Raw genomic sequence first — 12,106 nt, 5'->3', positions numbered from 1 at the left:
TTGGAAAATATAATTTGGGAGAAAACAAAGGAAATGCCCCAAGGTTAATGGGCTTATAGGACTGAACAAAAAATGAAAGAGAACATATCTGTGGAGGTTCCTACAACAATATGTTCTGACTGAAGACAATAAAGTTAGTTGAAACAATTAACAATTTTAGCAAAGTAGCAGGATATAAAGTAAATCAATATAAATCGTCAGCATTCCTATAAATCACAAAGAAAACTCTGCAAGAAGAGATAGTAAAAAATATCCCATTTAAACTAACTCTACACAGCATAAAACATATGCCTGCCAAAACAAACATAGGAACTATATAAACAAAATTAGAAAAAAAACTTTTTATACAAATAAAATCAGATTTAAACAACTGGAGAGATATTAATGGTTCATGGGTAGGGAGGGCCAATATAATAAAAGTGACAATTTTACCTAAACTAGTTTATATATTCAACACTATGCCAATCAAATTACCAAAAAGTTATTTTACTGAATTAGAAAAAAATAATAACAAAATTCATTTAGAAAAATAAAAAGTCAAGAATATCAAAGGCAATAATTAAAAATAAATTGTAAAGGAAGGAGATTTAGCAGTATCAGATCTTAAACTGTATTATAAGGCAGTAATTATCAAAACTATCTGGCTAAGGAATAGAAAGGTAAATCAATGGACTAAAGAAGACATACAATTTACAGCCATAAATAAATATAATAACCTTATATTTGACAAGTATAAAGATTTAAGATTTTTGGGATAAGTGAAGTGAGCAAAACCAGGAGAACACTGTACTTAGCTAACAGAAACATGTTGTGAAGAATAACTTTGATAGACTTAGCCCTTCTCAGCAATGCAAGGATCTAAGACATCCAAAAGACTCATGACAGAAAATGCTATCCACATCCAGAAAAAGAACTATGAAGTCGAATACAGATTGAAGCATACTTGCTCTCTCTTTTTATTTTTTGTTTTTTCTTTCTTGTGGTTTCTCCCATTGGTTCCAATTCTTCTTTACAACATGACTAATGAGAAAATGTTTAAGCTCAATGTATACGTATAACCTATCTTGCACGCCATCTTGGGCAAGGAGGAGGAAAAAGGAGAGAAAATTTAAAACTCAAAATCTTATAGAAGTGAATGCTGAAAACTAAAAATGAATTAATTAATAAAAAAGAATGACTTTGAGCGAATAAGTTATTTTGTCTATTATAAATACACAAATAATTATAAAGGATATACAAAGAAAGATGCTGTCTGCATCCAGAGAAAGAACTGACAAACAGATGTACAGAATAATTTTATATGTGTATATATATATATGTGTGTGTGTGTGTGTGTGTACATATATATACACACACACACACATACACATTCACATATATCTGCCTATTTATGTCTAATCATATCTATCTCTAAGGTGGGGGAAGGGGAAAAGGGAAGAAAAGGATATACATGATAATTCTGTTGTATATTTGAAAGGAATAGCAAGTTGTTCATAGTAGATTTGCAGTTTCATGTACAATCATCTTTTTAATTATATTATGTTATGGAAATGTGTTTCATTCCATAAATTAAAAATAAAATAATTTTTTAAAAAACTGAGGTATAAAGGCTTATTGTATGTATTATTTATTAGTTTCAATTAACAAATCAATCAATAAACTAATGAATTAATGTATATATAAGTAAATACATACATAAATAAAAGCATTTAATGTGGCAGAATAAAATTCTACCTTAGAGGCTCTCTTCAAACAACTGAAATATAGTAGAAGGAGGTGGAAAGTTGTTATACTACAAAAGAGTCACAGGACCAAATTCAAATGTTGCCACTTACTAGCCATGTAACTTGGGCCAGTCACAACCTCTCTAGCCATCAATTTTCTCAGCTGTATAAAGTAAGAAGTTGGATTATAAGACATCTAAGGTCACTTTCTGCTCTGTATCTATGACCTCATAAGTACTGCAGAAGTTTTCTTCAAAGACAGTGTCTACCGCACATGCTCTAATACTTCAATGATCTGCTCTTTTACTGATGAGGTTACTTATGACACCATTGTAGACTGCAACCGTTAGGTGTAGATGGTCTTCATAAGCTGTTATAGCAAGAAAAAAACAAACAAACAAACCACTGTGAACAACTTGCTGATGAGTCTCTCTAAACTTGGTCTGTGAGGTCCTTGGATAAAAGACCTATGGAAGAACTGATGAATATATCATAGAGTCAATACTCAAATCAGCATTTTTTTTAGCTGACCAGGCCCTATCAGAGATTACACAGTACTGAATGACCTTCAAAAACCATGAGTTATCCATGTACACTAAAATAGGATCACAGATTTAGAGCTGGAAGGGATCTTGGAGGCAATCTAGTTGAATCACCTCATTTTATAGATAAGGAAACTGATGCCCAGAGACGCAAATGTTAAAATAATACAAGATCACATGACTGATGCTACCCCAGAGATGACTCTGTTAAATGACCCATTGAGTCTGTCGACAGCATACAAGGCAAAACTATAGGGTGCTCACCACGGTCATGAAGTATGTCTTGAACAGGGTCTATATAAAAGATTTTTTATTCTCCAAAATGTCCCCGTTTGCAGGTCCCATTTCATTAATTTAATGGAGCCCTGAAAAACTACGAAGTCTTCTATACTCCCTCGAAAGAATTAATCTAATAATTCACACTCAAAAAACAAAGAGAATGAAAAAAAAATGTGATGGATAGAACATGAATTTATAGCTACGCAACCTGACCAAAATCATTTGACCTCTCTGGACCTCAGTTTCTGATCTCTAAGGTTTCTTCTTGTTTTAAATCCTATAATCCTAAGGAAAACACATTTTGTCCAGCTCAGGATGTGCATGTGGGAGACAGCCAAGTCAATCTACCAGTTTAGACCTTTGGCAGGTGCCCCAGATAGACAGCCAGTTGGGCCCATGGTTGAATAGGAGGAGGAGTTCTGGAAAAAATGCATGTTGAAATGTGCAGCAGTTATTTTCTTTTAAAAAACTGATTTGTTTCTTTATCCTGCTCTTAAAAACCAAATGAATACAAATTAGCTTTTTCATATACATAGCAGAATAGAAAAAAAAGAGGAGTTTATATAAATCTACAAATCTCTATTACATACTGCTCACTTTTTTATGTAGATAATAAATTCAATATGTTACCATGAAGCACTTCAATTAACCTCAACTGTTCATTGTTACAATAGCTTCTTCTTCTTCTTTTTTTTTTTTTAACACCAACTGGGGATCCTGACAATATATGGCACATCATGGAACACCATGTTCTCAGAAGAATCACATAACCCAAAAGATCATGGAAAATGCATAGTGGACATCACTAGGCTTCAGCAGATTAACAATGGTGACTTGCATCAGGGGAGATATCATTACAGAGATCTATGATAGCATGAGGAGGAAGGCTGAGATAAATGGCCTTACAGCCTTGGAGCTATGAAGATCTAGGTTCAAGTCCAGTCTTTGATACGTACTGGTCATGTGACTCTGGGCAAGTCACTTAACATCTTATTGACTGAGACAACTCTAAAACTATCAGCTGCAAAATAGTAGTTGGTCTGAATTAGCAGAGGAGAAAACTCACAAATTCCCTACCACTGTGAGATCATGGTTTGGGAAAAACTACAATCAAAGAGATGCATCAATTGTATTCCAAGATGGGCAGCCATCCCCAAGTGTTTCATTTGTACTCTCCAGATGTTAAAACAACCTGAGGAAATCCTCCAGTACATTGGCTCAATCTTCTATAGAGGGCTTAAGTAAAAACAAACAAATAAACAAAAGTAGACAGAAATCACAAAGGAAGAGAATGTGTGGATGAATCACGATCTGTACTCGTAGGAAAATACAGTGATGAAATCACAGACCTATGAGTATCTAAGAAACCCTGAGGGCTGAGCAATATTTTAATCACGAGGCTTTGCCACCTGCCGGCCAACTTCAAGTTTCTGACCTAAAAGGGAAGCTAAATGTTTCCCTAACAGGCTGACTTTATAGAGAATCACACAGAAAATATCAACTTTTGGGCCACGAGGCAGATTCTCTTCTTAGATAACAACTCCCTTTCCCCCTCCCCAGAAGCATATGCCTCATAATTTAAGCTTACCAGCTTTGGTAACTTTACCTCTGGATTTTCTGGTCAAATGCTTTGATTACCCTCAATTTTTAGGAGATGACTTACTATCCAATTTGAGAGAGGTGTTGATTTATGCTAATAAATTGTTCTCACCTTCTATAGCCAACAGGATGATGGGGAAAGCCAGGACTACTGCCACTGGTAGTAGCTAGATTGCCAATGGTCATTCTGAAGGGAGTTGAAAAGGTCTGACTAGCAGTTAAATATGAAGCAGGCTTATGTGATATTCCAATTACTCTTATCAAACTTTTAGAGCAGTTCTCCTTAATGCTAGCAACCACAGATACACAGTGGAGAGAGAGGGAGAGAGGGAGGGAAGGGTATTATAAGTAATTAACACTGGTGTTGTTTGTTCTTGTTAGGAAAGAACACTGAGCTGGGAGTTGGAACAGTTAGGTTTTAATGCTGGTTCTGCTACTTTCTTCCTGTGTGACCTTGGGCAAATCACTAAACCTTTCTGATTCTGTTTCTTCACCAACAAATTCAATCAATAAACATTTATTAAGCACCTACTATGTGTCAGCCACCATGCTAAGCACTTGGGGGGGTAAGGCTAGATGATTTCTAAGGTTCTTTGTCACTAATTCTTATGATTTTAGAGAATGGCCTATGTTCTTTTCCATCCTTTTCCATCCTTCACCAGTTTCTCCAGGTTCAAAGCCAGAAGAATGGAAGGGGGAGAAATTATAGCCATATGGAACACATATGAGTAATGTTCTCACTCTTAGACTTCCTGTAGTGGTCAAATGCTCCTAACTGATCCATTTTCCAAGTCACCCTCATACTTTACATTTGAATACAAATTTAGAGCTTATAAGACGTTCTTACAAACATTATTTTATTTGGTTCTTACATACATTTCTTTGCCACACCCTTTCAAATAATATACTCTTAGATAAATGAGGCCAGTGTCCATGAAATGTTTAAATTTCTAATCAGTTTTATTCTATCACTCACTGCCTAAGGAATTTAGTGCATGAAATTATTTTTTTAAATCTTTTTTTGGTGGTATAGGGAACTTCTTGTAAGGAAACACTACCAGTGCAGATCCCTAACCTACAGTGTTAGAGATTTGCCTGAACACCAAGAGGTGAAATGACTTACCCAGGGTCACTCAGCCAATTTCTGTTAGAGGCAGGACTTGAACCTAGATTTTCCTAACTCCAAAGTCAACACTCAATCCACTATGCCACCTCAGCATGTAAGAGAAATAGTTCTCTTGAAAGGAGAAGACAAATGTCAGTGAAAGACAGTTCAAAGAGAAGAGCTACTAAGTTATAAAGTCATTGACAAAGAAAGGAGAAAGACCTATCAGAATTATCAAGTAGTTTAATGTTTTTTTTTTAAATTTTACTTGACTCAGAGTCAAATCTAGACAGCATCACTTAGGTATATTTACAGACTGCCTTTATGCTCAGTATTGGTATTACAGACTATTGTTGTATGTATCAGTCTTTACCAGCTAGCAATAGTAGTAAGATACCAGATGTCAGGGAACATTACGCCATAGATTTCTGGAACCTGAACTCCATCCAGACGCAGGTCCTGCTTTGCAGTTCTTTCATTCTGCCATTAAAGTGATTTTGTTTTTCCTAAACCTTTCAATGGACCTCAAAACAGTGCATTACCTTTGGCCAGCTACTCTAAATCTATTTTACTGTCCATAAAAGAATACAGACATTGCCTTAGGATTACAGCTATAGGAATGTTCTCTACCTTAGTGACTTTTGTCAGATATGAGAAACTAGAGGATATACAACAGCTAAAGTGACTAAGCGTCTGACTCACCGTTGGCACAAAAACCTATGCTTCTTTTATGTCATCTAAGTGACATTCTGTTCAGTTTCTAAATGGTCAGTGTATCATCTAAAGGACTTTCAGCACTCCTGTACCAATAAAAATCACAGGATCACGCAGAAGGTCACAGATTTTGACTTGGATGGGACTTAAAGGGTTCATATAGTTTAGGATCTTTATTTTGCAGATGAAGTAACGGAGGTCAAGAGAAGTGATTTGTCTAACCATTGGTATTAAGTGTCAAAGACAGGATTTGAACTCAGGTTCTCTGACCTGAAGTGCAGTAATCTTTCTGCTGGATCCTAGTTTGGCAAGGAAAAACTTGGTGCAAACTCTGTTTCTCAAATCAGGTTCCTGGGTAGCTAATGCTGAAACTGCTGCACTTCGTTCAGAGAGCTCAGAGCCCCAAAGGATCAGATAAAGAATGGATTATTTCATTCTTTGTATTTATATCCCCACTGCCTGGCATACTGTAGTAAATCTTCAACAAATGCTTGTTGACTGACTGATCAACTGACTGAAATAAGATAAAAAAGCAAAGTCACTTATATCAAAATATGTATCATCCCCAGGTTAATGTCTGGGGTTCCCCGATTCACAGATAGAACACACAAAGCATAACAACATCTAGCATACATAGAGATGATGGGGTTGGGATCTGGACCCCAGAAAGGAAAAACCCTGGACTTTCCCTCCTGGCCAAATCTCTGACATTTGCCTGAGGCTATAATCCCATCAACTGGCCTTTCATTGTGGACCCTTAACCTAGCCTAGTCCTCCTTTGGTTTACCTCCCTATGGCCCCTGGCCATTTCCCACCCTTAATCCTAGCTAGGATCCATTCTCCCTTGGCCTCATGGTCCAGGTCCCAGGAGTTCTGTTCACCCCAGCTTACTGGCCACTCCCATTTAGATCTCCTTAGACCTCTCCTCCAGTCACCCCAAACTACTTGGCCACTCCTAGATCCCTCCCACAGTCTTTCTGTATATAAGGTCCATCTTGTCTCCATTAAGATGCTGGGATTTTTATAATCTAGCCACTGCTCAGATTCTTACAATCTAGCCAATAGTTTCCTATTGTTCAGACTCCTTAAGAGTCTGCCCAATATGATGGATTTTCTAATAAACCTTGTCTTTGGCTGAAAGAAGGTTTGGGTTGAATTCTTACAGATAGGACCTGCGGGTTGTGATTTTGGGGTCCCAGGAGCCCTGAACCCCTAAATCGCATCAGAGACACACATGCAAACACGTACATCCATCAATTCAATGACTGCCTACCTTGAACAAAAACCAGTAAGTAAAACTCTTCACCAATTTTGTAAGCCAAAACACATGCTTGTAGAGGGCAGTATTCACCACTCCAGGGTCTACTACGTTGGCAGTCACATGACTCCCTTCAGCTGCCAGAAGCTGTTGTAGTTGATAGGAGAAAAGTACCAGGGCGAGCTTGCTTTGGGCATAGGCTCCACAAGGTGAGTAACAATGTCTGTAAATGAAACGACAGAGGCTGCCATGAGGAAAATTCAAAAGGTTTGATTACTTCACTAAAATGCACAGAAAATGAACCACATACTAAATGGATTGCTCATCACTCAGTTAACAAGATTTTTATTTCATAAGGCAGTTGAACAGGAGAAACTTTGTTTTCTGATTAAATTGAAAGTGAACTTGTAATGATATGTAGTTCTGCATATACATACAGCTACACAGCACTTTAAGGTTGGCTTACAAAACATTTTACAAATATTAAATAATTTTATCCTCTCAATAATTTTGGAAGGTAGGTGTTATCACCCCCATTTTAGAGATAAGAAAACTGTGGCAAACAGAAGATAAATAACTTGCCTGGGGTCACACAGCTTATGTGTCTGAGGAAGGATTTGAACTCAGATCTTACTGACTCCAGCCCAAAGCTATTACCACTCACCCCAAAAGCTACCAGGCCCAAATCATACATAAAGAAAAAATTCTCTTTACAGGGGTGGGTAACCTGTAGCCTGAAGGCAAGGGTTGCACTTGAGGACCTACAGGGCCACAAGTGGCCTGGAGGCCTAAGGTTCCCCACCCCTGCATAACACTGAAACCCCTTGGCTGGAAGACTCCCTAGACTCCAGAGGCAATCCATTTCAGTTGTTGCTAACTCTAATTGTTCAGAAGATTTTCCTGAGATAAAGACTTAACTTGCCTCTTTGCAACTTTTACTCATTGTGATTAGATAATTAAGCCTTCTTTGGACAAGTAGAAAGAAAGTAGACAAGTAGAAATCCCTCTTCTGGATGGTAGCTCTTCAAATACTTAAAGGCAGCTAAGATTCCCCCCCACCCCATTCCCACCCTACCCCTGCACTTTCCCCTTATCTGGGCAAAACAGCCCCAATTTTTTTGACTAATCCTCATGTTCAAGCTGTAGACATTCTACATAGCTTCTCATAAGAGTAAAAGCCAGTGGGGTGGGGAGAGGGAGAGGAAGGAAAGGGAGGAGGAAGACAAAAGAGCCTTTATTTATGAAACTAAAGCCAATCATCTTACAAACACAACATTTCTAGGAATAAAAGAAGCTGATACTTGGGAACCTAAATAAATTATCAAAGAATTTTACCAAGACTTCTGACCTGGTTGGCACCAATACATAGGTTGAAACACTGGAAAAATTACCATTATGTACTTGAAAGGAAGATGACACATGTCTCCACATAAGTGAGAAGATGAGAGGTTAAGTAGAAGTCAATTTTTTTGTTAACTGTGGATTGTCTTTATTAAGACCCAACCATAAGAGAATGTCTCTCTGCAACCACTGCCCAGTTAAGGAGTCCTTGTGTTAGATATGTTATCATTTATACCATATCATTTAGATACCCTATTGTTTACTTAATAAGAGACATATGTGTGTGTGCGTGGGTACATAAATATATATTATATATATATATTTATATTCCCAATACTTCCTGCTGGGATCTCACTACCTTCTTCAAAAACTCATACTTATGACAAATACTACTTCTGCAATTTTTTACTTTTTGGGAAACAGTTCTGTGTCAGAAAACTTTCTTAGAATTGTTTCATCTCATTTCATTTTAATATCTGGTTTGGGATATTTTAGGTGGTAGACTAAATCACCCTTGTAAAGGAACACAAGGCTTGTGGCAAATGTTCTCTTCGTGAAAACATATATCCCCATTTTAGAAATTTAGCTTTTAAGAACTCCTACTGCATATTTTGACAACCACTGAAAATAAGAAAAGCCTTCTTTTTCTATCAGATGTCATGAGGAAGGAAAACATTTAAACATTAAGAATTTTTCCTAGCTCATTTTCTGTATTTGAGCCTCAAATCAATCACTGCCTTTTTATTCTCCAGTTAGTGTGTTTTTAAAAAAAAAAAATATATATATATATATATATATATATACACACATACATATATATATGTACACACACACACACACACACACACACACACACACACACACACACCAGTGAATGGGAGATCCCCTCACCTCCCCAGGGGAAAGTCCTCAAAACCTCTCAGCTACACTATGAAATCTGCACTTCACCAGCTTCCATCTTTGCCCCAGGTGACTTCTGGGGAGGATAGACATGGTCCAACTAGATATTTGTCTCCTTTCTTGTGAGGGCTTCACAGCCACACATATGGCCCAGTTCTTCCATCTGTTTCTCAGTTCTCTGGCTGAGCTGTTACATCCCAGAATGTAGCTGATGTCCCAGCTACGAGAAGCTTCTGCCTTTTCGTTTTCCATGGCACTGAGGGGTTAGAGTTGAATTCTGTTGCAAACCCAAGTATTGACATGTGCAGCCCTGGGCAGGTGTGATAGGTGATGGGGAGGGGGCAGCTGAGTGAACATATCAGGGGTTTAGGAATCAGCCTTCTCTGCTGTTCATCTTGTGGGTATCTAAGACCTTGTAGGCAGCTGAGATCTCCCATGCACACTTTCTACTTTAGAGAGGTCTGAGAGACTGTTCGGTCAGAGTAAATGTGCAGTCCTCTATCATACTGCTCATGTGACCCAGCAGCATTCATAATAAGCACTTATTTTGTAACCTGTAATTATTATTTACACTCTGCCTGATTGGATCCAACATACCTCATACTATGTGGGTGGTTTCACTCTTCATTGTTTCTGTATGTACAAGCACCTACACGTTTTTGTTTTTGCAGAGAAAATCAGCAAATCCATGAATTAGGGTTAAATTCTATTTATAGTTCTACTGTAAAGGATAATAATTTAACACAGATTCTATGTTTAATGACAGGTGTCAATATGAACACTGAATAAGACTTCAGAAATTCAAATACATTATCATTTATCCCTAGTCACTACTGGCTTCAATGACACAACAGTGTAAAGAGTATTCTACCTTTGAATTTATTACTTTTTTTTCCTGACTTCAGACTGAATATTCTCTATTGGCCTACATTCAGTTTTATCTGTGATATAGACCTACATATGAAAATACAAAAAACCATCTCTTTCTGGCTTCTAATTTGATTTCTATAAAAAATAAAATTGTATGCTGCTTTGTTGTTCACCTTTGTTTTAGAGACAACTAATGACATCATGGGTGATATCTTAACTTCTGTGTGAACTGGATTTAAGTGAGGCAGAGTTGTGCAAAATGGGCAGAGAAGAACAATGCTAAATGAAGAGGAAAAGGGAAATATCAACACTTTTACCATTATGCTTACATGAATATAGATATTCACAATCCCAATGTAACAAACTCCATAGGACACCCAGATTATTTTCCTATAGTGGCATTTTTATATCAAATACAGGCTACAAATAAAATTCCCACTCTGTAGGATACAAGGATGAAACAGAGTTGATGTCCTAACCTCCCTACAGTGAATTAATAAGGCAAAAGTTGTTTGATTCTTTCTAATTTGGAGATTTGTTTTTGTATTGTTAAGTCATTTTGGTGATTTTTTCCTCCTCCTTATATTAGATGGTTAGGAAAGTTAAGATAGGAAGGAATTAGACGAGTTAAAGAATATTTATTATTTGAAATAATAATGGAAAGAAAAAAATATCTGGAGTTCAACCACAGCTCAGGTTAATTCATATCTTGTTCTTTCTTGGCACAGAACAAAATAATATTACTTCTTTATGATCTAATTGCTCTTCACAATTTTCAAAGCTATTGCAACAACCTTATCTTATTTAATCCTCACAATAACTTTGCAAGATAGGTAAGGAAATTTGTATTATCCGCATTTTTTAAACAAAGAAACTGAGGCTCAGAGAAATTAGCTGACTTGCCCAGAATCATGTAACTAACTGGGCCTCTGACTCTTAGTCCAATGACCTTTTCATTATGTAATGGCTCACTCCTGAATCTATTAGAAACAAAGATGGGAGAAAATAATCTGTTGTCCAAGATTACTTATAATGGAGAATTATTTATTGTATACAAAATCAACAAAGAACTACTGCTATAGACCATACATCAGGTCACAATGTTAACTGGTTTATTCTCAGTAATGGTTTTAACTATTAAGCTTTATTTAGACATATCTCTCTCTCTTTATATAATATACAAACATACACAGATGCATAAACATCATACTTATGTATGTTGTCTAAAAAAACGTGACTTTAAATGCTATTCCTCTAAGTCAGCAGTTAGTTCAATTGTCAGGTTTTCTTTTTTTTTAACCAAGGTAATATTTTTTGAAAACTGGCAATGTTAGGTCAATAAGTATTTATTAAGGACCTATGTCAGGGATTCTTCTAATCATTAAAGATTCAAAGAAAGACAAAAATTATCTCTTGTCCTCAAGGTCAGTCTAATAAAGCACTTAAATTTGAGGAAACTCAGAGGAATAAGCTCATCAGATACCTAACTCATTCCTTTTTTTCCTACTGACATATATCAGTGGACAACTACCAGAAGGCACCTGTGGCATAATACTGATCATCTCTTGATTTCTTGCTATCTTAGTTTTCAATTTAGTTTAAATGAAGTCAAAGTTAGAGTTTTATTAGTTATTAAATCATTGCATTCTGTACAGTCCAAACACAAACACGTCTCTTTTCATCTCCACGTTGCAGATCCAATATACCTTCCATTATTTTATGCTTATAGAAAATTTAATTTAACACCCTTCACAACTGATGTCTTCTTTCTAGT

General features: G+C 36.5%; 1 protein-coding gene across 1 annotated transcript in view; it reads right to left on the bottom strand.

The window, feature by feature from the left end:
• ZBED1 (zinc finger BED-type containing 1) overlaps window positions 1-12,106 on the bottom strand; it is a 356,755-nt gene that overhangs the window by 43,766 nt on the left and 300,883 nt on the right. The window contains exon 6 of the mRNA XM_020992743.2: window positions 7,237-7,444. Coding sequence (XP_020848402.2) covers window positions 7,237-7,444 — 208 coding nt within the window. The remainder of the gene's footprint in view (window positions 1-7,236; window positions 7,445-12,106) is intronic.

This window comes from Phascolarctos cinereus, unplaced genomic scaffold (genome assembly GCF_003287225.1).
Source record: "Phascolarctos cinereus isolate Bilbo 61053 unplaced genomic scaffold, phaCin_HiC Scaffold_726;HRSCAF=1367, whole genome shotgun sequence".
Classification (NCBI taxonomy): Eukaryota; Metazoa; Chordata; class Mammalia; order Diprotodontia; family Phascolarctidae; genus Phascolarctos; species Phascolarctos cinereus.
Note: the sequence above shows the minus strand (reverse complement) of the source record. Positions and strands in the feature narration are given on the sequence as shown.